This window comes from Panthera uncia, assembly GCF_023721935.1.
Source record: "Panthera uncia isolate 11264 chromosome D3 unlocalized genomic scaffold, Puncia_PCG_1.0 HiC_scaffold_9, whole genome shotgun sequence".
Taxonomy (NCBI): domain Eukaryota; kingdom Metazoa; phylum Chordata; class Mammalia; order Carnivora; family Felidae; genus Panthera; species Panthera uncia.
In genome coordinates this window covers 85,938-100,562 of record NW_026057587.1, presented here as the reverse complement: position 1 = coordinate 100,562, position 14,625 = coordinate 85,938, and the positions used below count along the sequence as shown (strand labels likewise).

The 14,625-nt window shown below is 59.3% G+C and overlaps 1 protein-coding gene across 8 annotated transcripts in view; it reads left to right on the top strand.

Moving 5' to 3' along the window:
- Nucleotides 1-14,625, top strand: part of LOC125915025 (nuclear receptor corepressor 2-like) — a 125,092-nt gene that overhangs the window by 29,670 nt on the left and 80,797 nt on the right. For all 8 annotated transcript variants that reach the window (XM_049620649.1, XM_049620655.1, XM_049620652.1 and 5 more), the window contains exons 5-6: nt 6,021-6,200; nt 10,088-10,201. In XM_049620649.1, coding sequence (XP_049476606.1) covers nt 6,021-6,200; nt 10,088-10,201 — 294 coding nt within the window. The remainder of the gene's footprint in view (nt 1-6,020; nt 6,201-10,087; nt 10,202-14,625) is intronic.

The following is a 14,625-nucleotide window of genomic DNA, read 5'->3' as shown; positions in this document are numbered from 1 at the left end:
GTCTCTCTCTCTCAAAAATAAAATTAAAACGTAAAAGAAATATTTTAAATGGAAAGTCGAGCGGAGCTGGTGGGGGCGAATGTGCACAGATTGAGTGCCTACGGTGTGCTGGTTTGGGAGGAGGTCCTGCTGTTTCAGTCAAGCTCAGGACAGTGGAGGCTGGAAGCTTCTTTGGTCTTCACTTCACACAGAGGACGCTGACAGAGGTGCTAATGGAGGGATCGCAGCCAGTGGCCCGGACTGTCCGTTAGGGTCACCTAACTGCCCCCGAAGCTGTTGTTCTACTGTCACTGCCTGGGATGGGGCAGGGACCGCGGCCAGGTGACATGCCCGTCCTTGGCCGGCTGAGGGATGGACGTCACTCCTGCACACGCTGAGTGTTTCTTCCCAACTAGCTCGTTAGCAGCCTCCCGCCTGGTGGGTGAGGCCAGCGTTTATCTTACTGCGGCCCCGGTGGGGGTGGGAGCAGGCGAGGGGGTGGACGTGGCCCACTCGGGCCTGTGGGTCCTCTTCCCTGCCTGATGCCGGATAGGATGGATCGGTGGGATTTCTGGCCGGTGCGGGGCCTTCGCTGGGGGGCTGGCGGGAGAGGAGGTCTCTCGGGGCGCTGACGACGGCAAGCCGGCGCTAAGCGGGTGAGCCGGGTCCTGTGCCAAGCGAGTGTCGTGCCGTTGAGTCATCTCGGCCCCACTCCCGTGATCTGCAACCTCCTTTTGAAAAGGAGCCCCGGGCCCCGGGCTGAGCGAGCGGGAGCCACTCGCCCACGTCGCGGAAGGCCAGGCAGCCTGGGTCTGCAGCCCATCCCTGCCCATCAGGCTGCCCTAGTCCTCAGGCTTCCCGTCTGGTCCCGCTAGCCGGCCATCGGCCTCCCTCCTCCCAGTGCCCGCCACGCCCCCCGCCGTGGGCACCTGAGTCTGTCTCCTCCGCTGGGGGAGGGATGTTGCCGTTAGAAAAGCTGTTTCTCGAAGAGAGCCTTGGACGTGTAGGGGAGAGGGGTATGTGTGGAGGGGCAGAGGGCCAGGTCAGTGGTCCGGCCAAGGGCCACGCCAGGGAGGTCTGATTTCCTCCCTAGGGACTGGGGCCCCCAGTGGGCTGTGGCCCGAGCTTCTGTCCGGTTCTGCCCAGAGAACAGGCTGCCAGTTGTCTCTGGCCAGCTGCCCGCCCAGCCTGGCTCTCCGGAATGGTGGCTTGGAACCTCCTGAGGGCCTCCGTGCCTCTCGGTAGCTGTGATCCCCTGCTCGTCCCTCTTCTTGAAGTTCCCTGGTGGGCTCCCTCTCCCTCTGTGAGCCTTAGTCTTTGTGTCTGTTTCTGTTTCTCTGTGTCTGTCTTCTCTTCCTGGACCCTGGGGGTCAGGGGAGTGATGGGCCCAGCACTGGGGCCACCTGGAGACTGTTCTTGCCCCAGGCTGCTGAGAGCATTTGGAAAGTTCGAGCAGATTTGGGCAAGAGAAGAAGCCAGGAGGGAACACAGCTCTGCAAGTGTTCAGATGTTTTTTGCGTCTGCCGTGTGGAATTTAGCTGGACGCATGAGACAGGAATTCAGTGCGATTTTTTTTTTTTTTACAGCCCCGCCCCCCGCCAGCTGTGTTCGTTTTTCATATAAAAATGTTCTGTTTTCTAACGCTTCCCTGCCCTTGAGCCGCTGGAGTTTTGTGGTATTGGGCTTCCTTTGGAATTCACCAAACTTTGCTTTAGGGGACTTTAGAGCCATCACGCACAGAACCACTTCTGAAAGTCCCTTTGTGTGGTGGGGCTCTGTTGGCTCAAAGGGACAGAAAACCCATGTCAGACTCACTTCAGCATGGGTCTTGGCTCATACGACTGAAATCCAGGGTTGGTGGACTTCAGGCACGGCTTGATTCAGGTGACGTGAATGTCACCAGGTCCCCCTCTCTTGGTCTGCCTTTTTTCCTGTGGTCTTGGTGTGTTAACAAGAAGGCAGTTTGAGACTCCGGGCCTTCCTCTTCCCATGTTCAAGGCCAGCGAAAAGGCAGAGATTTCCCTCCCATCTCCACATTTCCTGCCCACAGCTGTTTCCCTCCTTGCCTGTGTGTGGGGTCCTTGCCTGTCTCGGAACCCATTGTTGCGATTGCCACAAGGGGGTAGACTCTGAGGGTCTGAGGCCAGCCCTGCTCCTTCCTGAAGTTGGGACGAGGGGGGCCTCCCCAGCCGCAGGTCTTTTGCTGCCTGTGTCTTTAATTTTGCATAACGCGTTTTTCTCTTCTGTGTTGGCCCGAATTTTACACCAGGGGCATCTGATGGGAAAAATGGTGCCAGCTGCCTACCTGGCGACCGGCTGGGGTGTGGGTGTGTTGTGTTGCTCCTGTGGCTTTGGGCTGAAGTGAATCAGGCCAGCAGCCATCGGGAGAACCATCTGGAGGTCCACTAGCCAGGCTCCCTGGGTCCCACTCCTGGAAAACCTGGTCCTGGAGAAAGCGCCCTTTGCCCTCTGGGTGTGCCTTTTCTTTTTAAGTCGAGGTGAAATTTACATAACCTGCAATTAACCACATAAAGCGAACAATTCAGTGGCATTTAGTGCATTCTCAACGCTGGGCAACCACTCGCTTCCACTAGTCCCAGAACATTCTCATCACCCCGAAAGGAGATCCCACACCCATTAGCAGCCACTCCCCATTCCTCCCTCCCCAGTGCCTGGTGACCACCAGTCTGCGCTCTGTCTTTCTGGATTTGCCTGTTGACATTTCCTGTACGTGGAGTCATGTAATCCGTGGCCTTTGCTGTCTGGTGTCTTTCACTCAGCATCGTGTTCTTAAGGTTCAGCCACGTTGTGGCACGGCCCAGGGCTTTGTTCCTTTTTCTGGCTGAGTCACGTTCCGTTGTATGACGATCCACGTTTTATTTGTCTGTTCAGCCATTGATGGACCTACTGCATTTTTGCTGATCATAAAAGCTAAGCCTGAGCTTCGAGCGATAAGCCATTGAAGAAGACCCGCTTTTATTCATCGAGAATTTAAGGAGAAGTTTTCCAGCAACCTTGTCAGCAGTTCCCAGCCATTGCCACTCGCTTCGTCTGACCCTTGCACTGACCTTGCCAGCTTTAGGGATGGAGGCCTTCTTTTTGCTAATGTTGCTTTTGAGATCTATTCCTGGGCTGGGATTCTGTTGATCTTCCTTTCTTGGCCCTGGCGGAGGATCCGAGAGGGGAGGGGAGGGAAATGTTTCTTACAGTGGATAATGCTGCTCGGTGCCGGGAACCGCCTCCCCTGCCACCTCGTATCTCAAGAACCCTGGGAAATGACGGAGTCTGCGGGCAGAGACCAGCCGAGTGCCCTGGCTGCCTAGAGGAAGGGGCAGAACTCAGTTAGGGGCTGGGGGAGGTGGCATGAGAAGGCAGAGCGGATTGCACCTGGCCCAGGAGGTGGAGTTGGGCCCTGTGGGCAGAGAGGATGGCCTGTGCAAAGGCCCTCAGGTGCCAGAGGACGTGAGCTGATTCTGGTTTGGTATGTGTGGGGCCAGGTGCCCGTGGTACCCGTGTCCACCAGCATGGGCCTCCTGTTGGGGAGTAGTTAGGTCCCCAAGCCCAGCGAGTGTTTTTCTAGGGAATTTTTCATCACACAGTTTTGCCACAAATTTCAGGGGTCCTGGACTCTAGAAGAGATCTTGCTCGTGCTTGCCTAGCCATGCCGTTCTTTGAGGTAAATAAATGCGTGCTCTGGACCCTGCTTCTGCTGTGGAACACCCTGCAGCCTGGTCTCGTGGTCCGCCCACCTCCAGAGGGTATGACTGAGGCCCGACCTCGGCCTCTGGTGCCCTCTGAGCCAGGGTTCCATTGCATTGTGGCTGGTGACCTCAGGCATGTCGCTGAACCTTACTGGGTCTCAGTTTCTTCATCTGGGAAATGGGGAAAACGACATTTATTCCTACTTCTTAGGGTATTTGCGACAACGACCTGAGTTAAGACTTGTGAATTGCGAAGAGCAGAGGTTGGCAAACTTAGTAAGTTTCAAACTTAGTGTTCAGCCCGCTCTTGTAAATAAAGTTTTATTGGCACACAGCCATGTTCATTTGTTTGTATCTTGTCGGTGGCTGCTTTCCCAATACAGTGATGGGTGAGTAATTGGGCAGAGTCCAAGATGCAAACCTGAAATATTTTCTACCTAGCCTTTTACAGAAAAGCGTGCTGGCCACTGGCTTAGAGCAGCACCAGGCAGGTGCCTCCAGGTTCTCAGTTTCCTCATCTGTGCAATGGGGACAAAGTAGCAGGTCCCTGGAGGGCTGCTGTGGGAGTCTGGTGGGTAGGTTGTGCTGAGAACTGGGATGGGCCGAGTCAGGAGCGGTGCCTGGTTTGCTTTCTGGGGTTTCCCTGTGGAGGTGGCCTGAGCAGCGTGGGGGCCAGGTGGTTGAGGGACTTGGGCCTTTTCTGCATTTCCCTGAAGGTTCTGAGTGTGGAAGGCCTGGGAGTCCTGATGCCAGCTGTCCCCATGTCTCAGTTGGGAACAACGGGGGCAGAAGGCAAACCCAGTGACATCCTGAGAACCTTGGGCCGTGGACCTTGCCCAAGGGGGTCTGTAGGGGGGAGAGGCGTGGATGTAGGATAGAGTGGCCTCTGCTAGTCCCGAGATGGGGAGCACTTGGCAGTCCCTGGGGCTGCAGTTGTCCTGGGGAATAATGTGTCCTCTGTCCTCCGGTGCAGCTGCCTGGGGGCGGGGAGGCAGCCGCCTGGAGCTCCTCCCGGGGCCTCCTCTGCCAGCAGCTGCCGGCTTGGCCTTGCGGCTGGCTCCGGGTGCGGGCTGGGTTCCGCCTGTGCTGACGGGCCCGGAGCCCAGGTTGTGGGGCAGGACGGGTCTCAGCCACTGCACAGGAGGCACTTGTGTGCCAGGGCCTGAGCTGAGCCCTTTGTGCTTCTTCGCTGGTCCCAGTCTCACAACAGCCTGGGAGGTGGGAATTGTCCCATTGTACAGATGAGGAAAGTGAGGCCAGAAGCAGACTTGATCCGCCTGTGGTCACAAGGCTGGGAGGGGGCCGAGTGGACTGGGATTTGAACCTGGGGCCATGCAGGTGAGTGCTCGAGTCAGGACTGCGTTTTGTTTTGTTTTGTTTTTAAACCTCCCCCCGCGCCCCCATATGCTCCCAGCACACTGGGTGCTCAGTAAACTTCAGCTGGTGGAACGAAGCGTCAAACAAATAGCCCAATGAAGGATCCCCTCGTTTGTTTAACCCAATTTTAAAAACAGCTTTAGGGGCACCTGGGTGGCTCAGTCGGTTAAGCGGCCGACCTCTGCTCAGGTCGTGATTTCGCGGTCTGTGAGTTCGAGCCTCGCGTCGGGCTCTGTGCTGACAGCTCAGAGCCTGGAGCCTGTTTCAGATTCTGTGTCTCCCTCTCTCTGACCCACCCCCGTTCATGCTCTGTCTCCCTCTGTCTCAAAAATAAATAAATGTTAAAAAAAAATATTTTTTAAAAACAGCCTTAGTACACAAAGAGTAACCCTCAAAGAAGGAAAAGCAGAAAAATACTAGTCAGTGAAAGCAAGACAGTGTCCCCCACTGCGGACAGCGACTCTGATCTCTCTGCCTCTTGTCCTGTGGTTTCCGTGGGGGGGGGGGGGGGGGGTGGGGGGTACAAAAGCAGTCTTGCCCTCTATGAAACTTTCTGTGAAGTTGCCGGTTCGGACAGAGCATTGTGAATAACCGTCCACGGAGGGTCCGCTGAGGCCCCGCCTTCAGGGATCCGACGTGCGGGTCTCGGTGCTCACCCGTGGGGAGTCTGGTTCGGTGGGAGGACACCGGCAGGCAGGTGGGGCAAGAGAGGGGGCGTCTTGTGGGAAGAGGGGGTGGTGAAAACTGGCCTACAGGAGGACAAGGGATCTGACCTTTGCGGAGCGGGCGGGGGGCTGGGCAGGGTGCACCGGCGGCAGTGGTCAGCAACCCTGTGTCTGGGACGTGGGGACCGTCGCGACGGGTGTCCGCTGTGGCTGGGAACCTGGGGAGCGAGGCGAGGGGGGGGGCGCCGGCCGGGGTGCCCTTTGTGCTGACCCCGCGCTCCTGTCCTCTCTGCCGCAGGACCGCAGCCTGGCGGGCAAGCTGGAGCCCGTGTCTCCCCCCAGCCCGCCGCACGCCGACCCTGAGTTGGAGCTTGCACCTCCGCGGCTCTCCAAGGAGGAGCTGATCCAGAACATGGACCGGGTGGACCGCGAGATCACCATGGTGGAGCAGCAGATCTCCAAGCTGAAGAAGAAGCAGGTGCGGGCGCTTGGGGAGGGTGGCTCCCCGGGAGCTCCGGCACAGGCGTGGGAGCGTGTGCCGAGCCCGCCCCGCTGCCGGCTCGTGTCCTTGCCCTTAACGTTCCCCGGGCGAGAGTGCCGCTTTGAGGGGCGTGCCGCTGTCCACGGAACTTTCTGCGATGGCGGAAATGTCCCGTCCGCAAAGGTAGCCGCTGGTCACGTGTGACGCGTGTTGGTGCGGTCAAGGAGCTGAACTTTTAGCTTCGTGTAGTTTGAAGGAAACAAGCCTCGGGCTTTGTACCGGCCAGCACGGGGGTGGGGGCGAGGTCAGGATTCACAGCCAGGCCCTCGGAGGCCTGATCTCCTTTCTGCCGCTTCCCACTGATGCGCGATGCCCGGGCGGGCAGTTAAGCGCTCTGAGCTTCTCTTTCCTCATTCGCAGCCTGCCTCTCGCCGGGGCTCTGGAATCGGGACGGGCGGGGCCTCCCAGCCCTGCCTCGGAACAGTCGCGTCCCCCAGCCTCGGTTTCCTGTCTGTGAAATGGGCCCAGACGTGCCAGCACGTGGCGGGGTTGTGAGGAGGGGACGGGCTCGTGCCGTGAAAACCGATCCTCGCGGGAACTCCGGAGACCAAAGAAAAGTTAGCACAGAGATCTGGGATGTTAATTGTAGAGTTTAATTTTAACAGTAATCGATACACGCTTAGTTGACGATCCGCCTTTTCCCTGCTCTTCCCGTGCTTCCCTTTGGTATCTTCCGGTCTCTGCTCAGACGCCCCCTCCGCGGAGGCCTTTGTAGGAGCTCACGTCCCCAGCCACCCTCTCTCCCGGGGCCAGCAAATCCAAAGTCTGGCTTGATGCCTGTTTTCGTCAATAAAGTTTTACGGGCACAAAGTCACACGTCGTCAGTGGCTGCTTTCGAGATAGGATGTCAGAGCTGAGTGGTCAGGACAGACACCGGGTGGCTGGGGGATGAAGCCTCTACTCCCGGGGCCTTCCCCTGTTGTGCCCCGGCGCCCTTCTTGATGACCTTTCCTGCTTTGTTACACCGTGGGCTCCCCGCCACGGCGGTGTGAGCAGGGTCCTCGTCTCCCCGCTCCCTGCTGTGCTCCTGGCAGTGCTGGTGCATCGTAGGTGCTCGTTAGAAACTGCTGATTGGGCCGCTGTGACACCGGCTTGACCCCGAGAAGCATCTGGGTTTCTCCTGGGAGAAGCAGGGTCACACTTCATGGCCTCTAGGTAAGGAAGTCTGGGCTCCAGGTAGGGTCAAGGGCTGCCCCGGCAGCCACAGGCCCTGAGTCAGGCCAGTTCGGGCCCGCGTAAGCAGGGTTGGATGGCTGTACGGGCTGTTGACGGATTCCCAAGGGCATCAGGACTGGTGCTTACACGGAAGAGCGGGGACTTGGGGACGTCCTGAGGCTGGGCTGCTCATTAAGGGCGAGCAAGATGTGCCTGACCTGCGGGACAGTACGTGGGTCTGCAAGATGCTGGCTCAGGCGTCCCGAGGGGGGGCCGGGCGCTGGTCGGGGTCAGGCCGCATTTGCACGGGCGGGGGGAGAGTACGGGCCCCTTTGGTCCCTCCCGGCCTGGCTTTGGGACGGGGCTATAGCTGGGGGTCGTGTGCACGCGTCTGTGACTGTGGCTGGAAGCCAGGCAGCCCAGCGCAGCCCTTGACGGTTTTTTTTTTTTTAACTGAAATCCACAGAACGTTTTAAAGCGAACGATTCACTGTCATTTAGCACCTGCACGGTGTTGGGCCACCACCCCTTCTGTCTGGTTTCGGGGCATTTCCATGTCCTCTCAAGGAGGCCCCGTGCCTGTTAGCTGTCATTCCGTATTCCCTGCTCTCCCACCGGCCTCTGATCTGCGTTTCTGTCTTTACGGGTTTACCCGTTCTCGGTATTTCGTGTTAGCGGAATCCTATAACGCATAGCAGGTGTCTGCTGCCTGTCTGCGCTGCCTTCCTTTCTTCCCCTTTTTCTTTGTTTTTCAAGTGACTTCCAAGTTCCACACGCGGCTTGAAGTCGTGACTCTGAGATGGTGTCACACGCTCCAGCGACCGAGCCCGCCCAGCGCCCTTTCATTCCTTTTCAAGGCCAAGTCGCATCCACTGTGTGGATGGACCGCGTTCTGTGCATCCAGTCACGTGGTGATGGACGTGGGGCTGTTCGTGCCTCTTGGCTGCCGCGAACAGAGCTGCCGTGACCGCTCGTGTTCGCGTTTCTGTGTGAGCTGCTCTGCGCGTTCTCTCGGCTCCGTGCGCAGGGGCGCAATTGCTGGGGCGCCTGGTAACCCCGCGTGTAACATTTTGAGCACCTGCCCCCTTTTACCTTCTGGCCCCCGGTGCACGGAGGTCCCCGTCTTTTTTGTCCTCCCAACACTTGTTTTTCTCCGCGTTTCTGTTGGCGTTTACGCCATCCCGATGGGCAGAAGGGGTCTCTCTGTGGTTTGGTTTGCCTTCGGTAGCCGGTGTTTATCAGGCTGTGTAGACAAAGCCCTCTTTATGTACATGCTCTTTGATCCTCGAGCAGCCTTACAGGGTGGGCGCCGCTCCCCCCGCCCTCTCTGAGGAAGACACTGAGGGTCAGAGAGGTGTGGTGACTTGCCCAAGGCCACAGAGCTGCTGTTGGAGCGAGGTTTGAACCCCGGCCCGGTGGAGCTCTGCATCGCCAGGGTCTCTGTGCGTCTCAGGCGGTGTTTCTCATCGGTGCCTCAGGGAGGACCAGCTTCGCGAACGGGAGACAGTCTGCTTTCTGCCTGCCCTTTCTGGCTGTGTGCTTCTTCCATTTCTTTGCTTCGTTGTTTTTTGTTTTGGTTTGGTTTTTTGCACTTTTTGCAGGGGGATTTCTCTGTTCTGTCAGATGCTGACTGCCCTTCTGGAAGCTACTGCCAGGGGTCACTGTGGGGCTAAGGCAGCGTGGCCCTACCAGCCAGGCCTTGGTGCCGGCAGGAGCCAGGACTGGATTTTCCGGCTCTTTCCGCGTGCTCTTCTCTTGGCTGCCTTTTTGACTTCACGGCGGTTTGCTCCGTGGTCGTGGGCAGGCCGTGCGTCATGAGCGGAGAGCGTGTCTGTTCTCACTCGGGATGTTCTCAGATGGCACACACCTGGGCATCGGTCTTCTGTGTGACCCTGGGCCGGTGTCTTAGGCTCTCTGGTCTTTACTTTTCCTTTTCGGTACAAAGCAGACAGCGGCACGAAGGGACGTCCTTTACGGCGTTTGGAGGAGGACGGTCTGGTACAGAGGCTGCGAGGCAGACGAGGGTCAGAAGCTGCCTGTTAGGTGCTGGGTGCGTTGCTGGGGGCGTTGAACCCTCGTACCAGCCCTCTAGGGTGGAGGTTTCATTTTCCCCGCTGAACAGAGAAGTTCAGGAGTTACCGACTTGGCAAGTGTAGAAATAGGGCTCTAGGCTGCACACTTTGGCTCTGGAGTCCGCACGGCCTGTCCTGATGCCAATGGTACTTGTAGGGCGGATAATGGAGGGTAGCCGCCGGCTTTTCGTGGCCCCCCCCCCCCCATCCATGCTCACCCATGCGGTAACTTGTCAGGGAGGCCTGGCGCTGAGCCCCGTTTTACAGATAAGGAGACCGCAGCGCATCAAGGTCCAGGAGCTGCTCGCTTTTGCTCACCTGGCTCGTAAGTCGACAGAGTGGGATTTGAACCCAGGACGGCCGGCCGCACGGCCCAGAGCCTGGGGTGGGCCCTTCCCTGCTGAGCTGGGGGCCTCTGCAGGGCCCGGAGTCCCCTGGTGGGTGACTCAGAGGAAGTGGTTAGCAGCCTGACTTCCTGTGCGAGTCCGCGGGGCCCGCCGCCTGCAGGGGCCGCGGGGCCGCCCTCCGCCATGGGGGTGCTGCAGTGCGCCTTCCGCCTGCCAGGCCGCTCACCGCTGCGCTCTCCCCTTTGCCACAGCAACAGCTGGAGGAGGAGGCCGCCAAGCCCCCGGAGCCCGAGAAGCCCGTGTCGCCGCCGCCCATCGAGTCGAAGCATCGCAGCCTGGTGCAGATCATCTACGACGAGAACCGGGTACGCCCTGCCCCGGCCCGAGGCGCCCCGACTCCCTGCTCTCCTGCCCGCCCTGGGCCGGCCTCCGGGTGGGGTGCGGGTGTCGCCGTGAGGGGCCTGGCTCTCTCCCCGGGCCTCAGCGTTCCCGTCTGAGAAACGGGGACCTCTGCCGTCTCCCACGCGTGCACACGGACCTGAGCGGGAGCGGACGGGGCGGCCCGGCATGGACCGCGGCTGGCCTGTGGGATGCGGTGTGGAAGTGTAGACGCCATGTTGGGGGAGGGCCTCAGGGGCCAGTTGATTGGAAGGCTGAGGTGGGAAGGATTGGGCAAGCGGCTTGGCATTCGTGCCGGAGAAATTCCTGTCGCGGGGAAGACGATACTGATGTTAATGTTACGGACGATAACGGCAAACGTTAAGCGAACGGCTCCTTATGTGCAGCGGGCCAGGTTCTTTATGTAGCAGTCCTGGGAGGGTGGGTACAGTGACCGTTTCCATTTAACACAGGGAGAAACTGAGGCCCAGAGACACTAGGTGACTTGTCCAGAGCCACACAGCTAGAAAGTGGTGGACCTGGGACTTGAACCTGGGGGCCATCAGGTCCTAGATCGTGAGCGCTGGCCTCTGCGGACGTTGAGGCCTGGAAGGGGCCTTTGGCATCGTTGAACACAGGGTCTGTAGCAGGCTGAGGGGGCTTCTGGGGATGTGGAGGGGCGGTGCTTGGTGATGGGAGGGGGCCCAGTCTTGGGGGAGTGGCTTAGGGCACCAGAGCAGTGTCTGCGGGGCCCGAGGTGCCCTGAAGTGGAACCCGGTGTCTGGTGAGGTGCTGAGCTCATTGTCATCCCAATCAAGCCAGCGAGAACTCAGCTTCCACGATTTAGAGTCGACTCTTTGCACGTGTACTCGGGGCCTGTGGATGTGAGTTGCCTCCCTTATTTTGCATATGAGGAAACTGAGGCCCAGAGAGGGACCCGTTCCTTGTCTTGAGGTTACACAGTGTAGTGTGACAGATGGGGTACCTCGTCTCCCTGCCTCGTCTCCTCTGGGCCCCCACTCCCGCCCAGGGGTCCTGGCCATCTTTCCCAGCCGTCTGTGCGATAGGCTCTGCCCGGGTGCTGGGCCAGTGTTCACAGCGCGGGTGGGGGCCGGGAGGGTACCGGGGCCAGGGGGCTGCTCTGGAGCCTGGGAGCCTGTGCTTGGTGCCCGTGGCCGTAGCTCCAGGGCAGGAACCCCTGGATCAGTTGGATTGGCTATGCTTCCGCCTGTTGAGGCAGCAACAGATACGGGCCGAGACTGAGCCTGCTGGGGGCCCAGAGCTGCGTGCTGGGCCTTGCCGGGCCGGTCGCCCTCCCGTACCCTGGCCCCGTCACAAGATGATGGGGCGCTGAGGGGTCATGTATGCTTTAGCTGGGTGCCCGTGGGTTCCCGTCGCATCTTTATCACGCCTTGGCCGGGTGACCTTGGGCAAGTTACTTAAACCTCCCTGTGGCTCACTGCAAAGCGCTGATGCTTCCGGCACCTTCCTTGCACGGCGGCGTGGGAATCGAATGAGCTCCTCATGTAGCGCCCTTAGAGCAACGCCTGGCGGTGAGCGACTGCTGTTTGGTGTTTGTTGTGGCCATGCTTCTTTTCTGGTGATTGTTTATGTTTTGCAGGATTTCACTTAATTCCCACAAGATCTGTACCAAATAGGCACTCTCTCCATTTTACTCATTAAGAAATCGGGGTCCAGAGAGGGAAGGTGAACTTCTTGAGGTTGCACAGCAAGTGAGCGTTGTGGCTGGGAATCAGAGTCAGGACTGAGCCGACTCCAGGAGCCTGTGGTGGAGGGGACTGGGGCAGGGCTCCCGCGTGTCGCCCCAGGCGGCTCCCCTGCCTACCGCCACCCCCCCCCCCCCACCCCCCCGCCCTCCGATCCTCGGGTGACAGGGCAGGCGTGCTTCTCTCCAGCAGCTGTGGAGGCAAGTTGGTGGCTCTGCTCAGGATGTCACCACACTGCCCTTGGTCCTTGCCAGGGGCTGGCACTCCAGCAGGCTGCAGCCCCGAGCCCTCCGGGACCGGGCGAACGCAGAGGCACAGGCCTTTGGTGCCCCCGTGGGAAGCCTGGCCCGCCTTTCCCTGGGGTTTGTCCTTCAGGTCGCACCAGGTTCTCCCCAAAGAGCTGTGGCTGCAGATCCCATGGGTCTTTGGCTCCTCGGCCCAGCACTTCCCTCCCCCAAGAGCAATTCACACACCCCCTCCCGGTTCTTAGCCAGGATGGTCTCCCTGCCAGAATTGCCGCCTCCTTCTGTCCAGGGTCCAGGTTTTCTGCAGCTTCTGTGTGAGTGGGCAGGCGGGGGGGGGGGGGGGGGGGGGGGGGGGGGAGGGGGGGGGGGGCTTGGATCCCAGGCCGGCCGCCACCCGGATGAGCTGGGCCATTTGTTTTAGTCTCGGGTCTTTGGCTGCTCTGGGTCCCGGCCGCGTTCTTGAAGTCACAGGGTTGGATGTGACCGAGATCGTGGCTGGGGGGGCTTTGTAAACTGCAAAGTGCCGTACCAGGAAGAGTCCGGTGAGTCAAGACTCTTGGATGCAAGAGACAAAAACTCAGCTCAAATTGGTTGAGGCTGGATGGGGTCTATTGAGTCTTGTAATGAAATTACCGTGAAATTGGTTATTTCAGGTATGGGTGGATCCAGGCCCTCAAATAAGATGTCGGGGAGCTCTGTGTCCCCATCCCCGCTTTCCCCGCGTGCGGGAAAGCCTGCTGCAGCTCGAGGTGCCCCCACCTCCCACGGCACTTAGGAAACAGTCCCAGGGCTGGTGCTCACTGGCTGGCTGGAGTCACATGCTCGTTTCTCAGCCAATACCCAGCGTGGGCGGGGGGGGGGTCTGACTATACTGAGTGGTCAGGGCTGGGACTCAGCCCTGCCCTTGGAGACTGACCGCTGCCCCACCCCCAGGGCTAGATGCAGGGAGGGGGATTCTCCCAAGAAGAGCTTGGGATTTGCAGGCACTTGCAGCCTGTGCCCCCCACCCCGGGCTGGTGATTACCAGGATGGGGCCCCAGGGTGCTGGCATTGCCCTGTCTGCTCCCGCACCCCAGGCTGGGGGCTTCCTGCCCACATTCGCGATTTCATTCCGATGTCCTCGTGGTGTAGCTGTGGCTGGGTTAGGTTACATGACGCTCCATGATTTCCCCGAGGCCTCATAGCTAGTGAGCTGCCGCTTAGGACTTGAACCCTGGCTCCCCAGCTCCCGGGGGGCTGAGAGCAGGCCCCTGCCGGGCAAGTTCAGGTTCCCTGGGGGCATTAGACACATTCTCTTCATTCGCTCGTTTATTCATCCATTCGGCAGCCCTGTAATTGAACACTTGCTCTGTGCCCACCGCCGTTCTAGGCAGCGATGCACAGCGGTGACCTTGGCCCACTGGCATTAACTCTGTGGTCTGGGAGACATAATCACACCCACACATCACACCGTGGATCCCAGAATTTTGCCCCTCGTTGTCGCTGATTCCCCTTTTTCTCCCTTCATTTATGCCCCCACTCTGCCCCAGCCCCACCTGCCTTTGTTCTTCCTGCCTCAGGGCCTTTGCACTGGCTGTGCCCTCTGCCTGGAGCTCCTTTTTCCCACTAGGCTCACTTGCTCCTTCAGCAGTTTGCTCAAACCTCCCCTTTTCAGCAAGGCCCATTTTGTCTCTCTGTTTAATCCTGAAAAGCTTCAAGAGACGGGTCTCCTCTTCCTGGCTTTGAGCTTCTCTTTTGCCCTTGTTCCCCCTCAGCTGGGCGTGGTTCATATTTTATTGTTCATTTTGCTTATCGTAAGCAGAAGTTCTGTGAGGGCAGCGATCTTTGTCTCCCCAGCACCTGGAACAGTGCCTGGCACATAGTAGGTACTCAGTAAACATTTTTTGAATAAATGAAGGATGATAGAGGGGAGGGGAGACACTTCCCCCTGGAAGGGTCGTCTGGTTTTGGGGGTGCCGAGGTTGGTCCCTGGCCCCAGTGGAGGTTAGCGTGGAGGTTGGTGGGGGGGGGGTTCCTCCCTGCGGGCTGAGCCTCAGGGCCTGGAGGCTGGGTGGGCAGGAAGCCCCTCAGCTGCCTTTGGCAGGAGCAGCCAGAACTTCCCGCCCCTTGGGGGATCAATAGGATTAAATTTTAATCCTCCTTCCTTTCCTGCTGGTTCCTCTGAGAGGTGGATGGCAAGGGTCCGTCTCTAAATGCCTTGCCGGCTGGAAAACGCAGCTTCCCTGCCGGGCACGGCCTGCCTGGCTTTTCTGCGTCTTGGACTCTGGCTCATTATCCATTCGGGGCACATGGATGAGGTGCCCAGCACGCACAGCGGGAGCCAGCTGAGCAAGGCTTTTCCTGCCTCCCAGGAGCTGCCTGTGTGGGCGGGGCCGGGCAGGTGCACACAGACGCCGAGCGGGCAGGAGGCAGTGTTTCTGCAGGCCCCTGGGGGCAGGA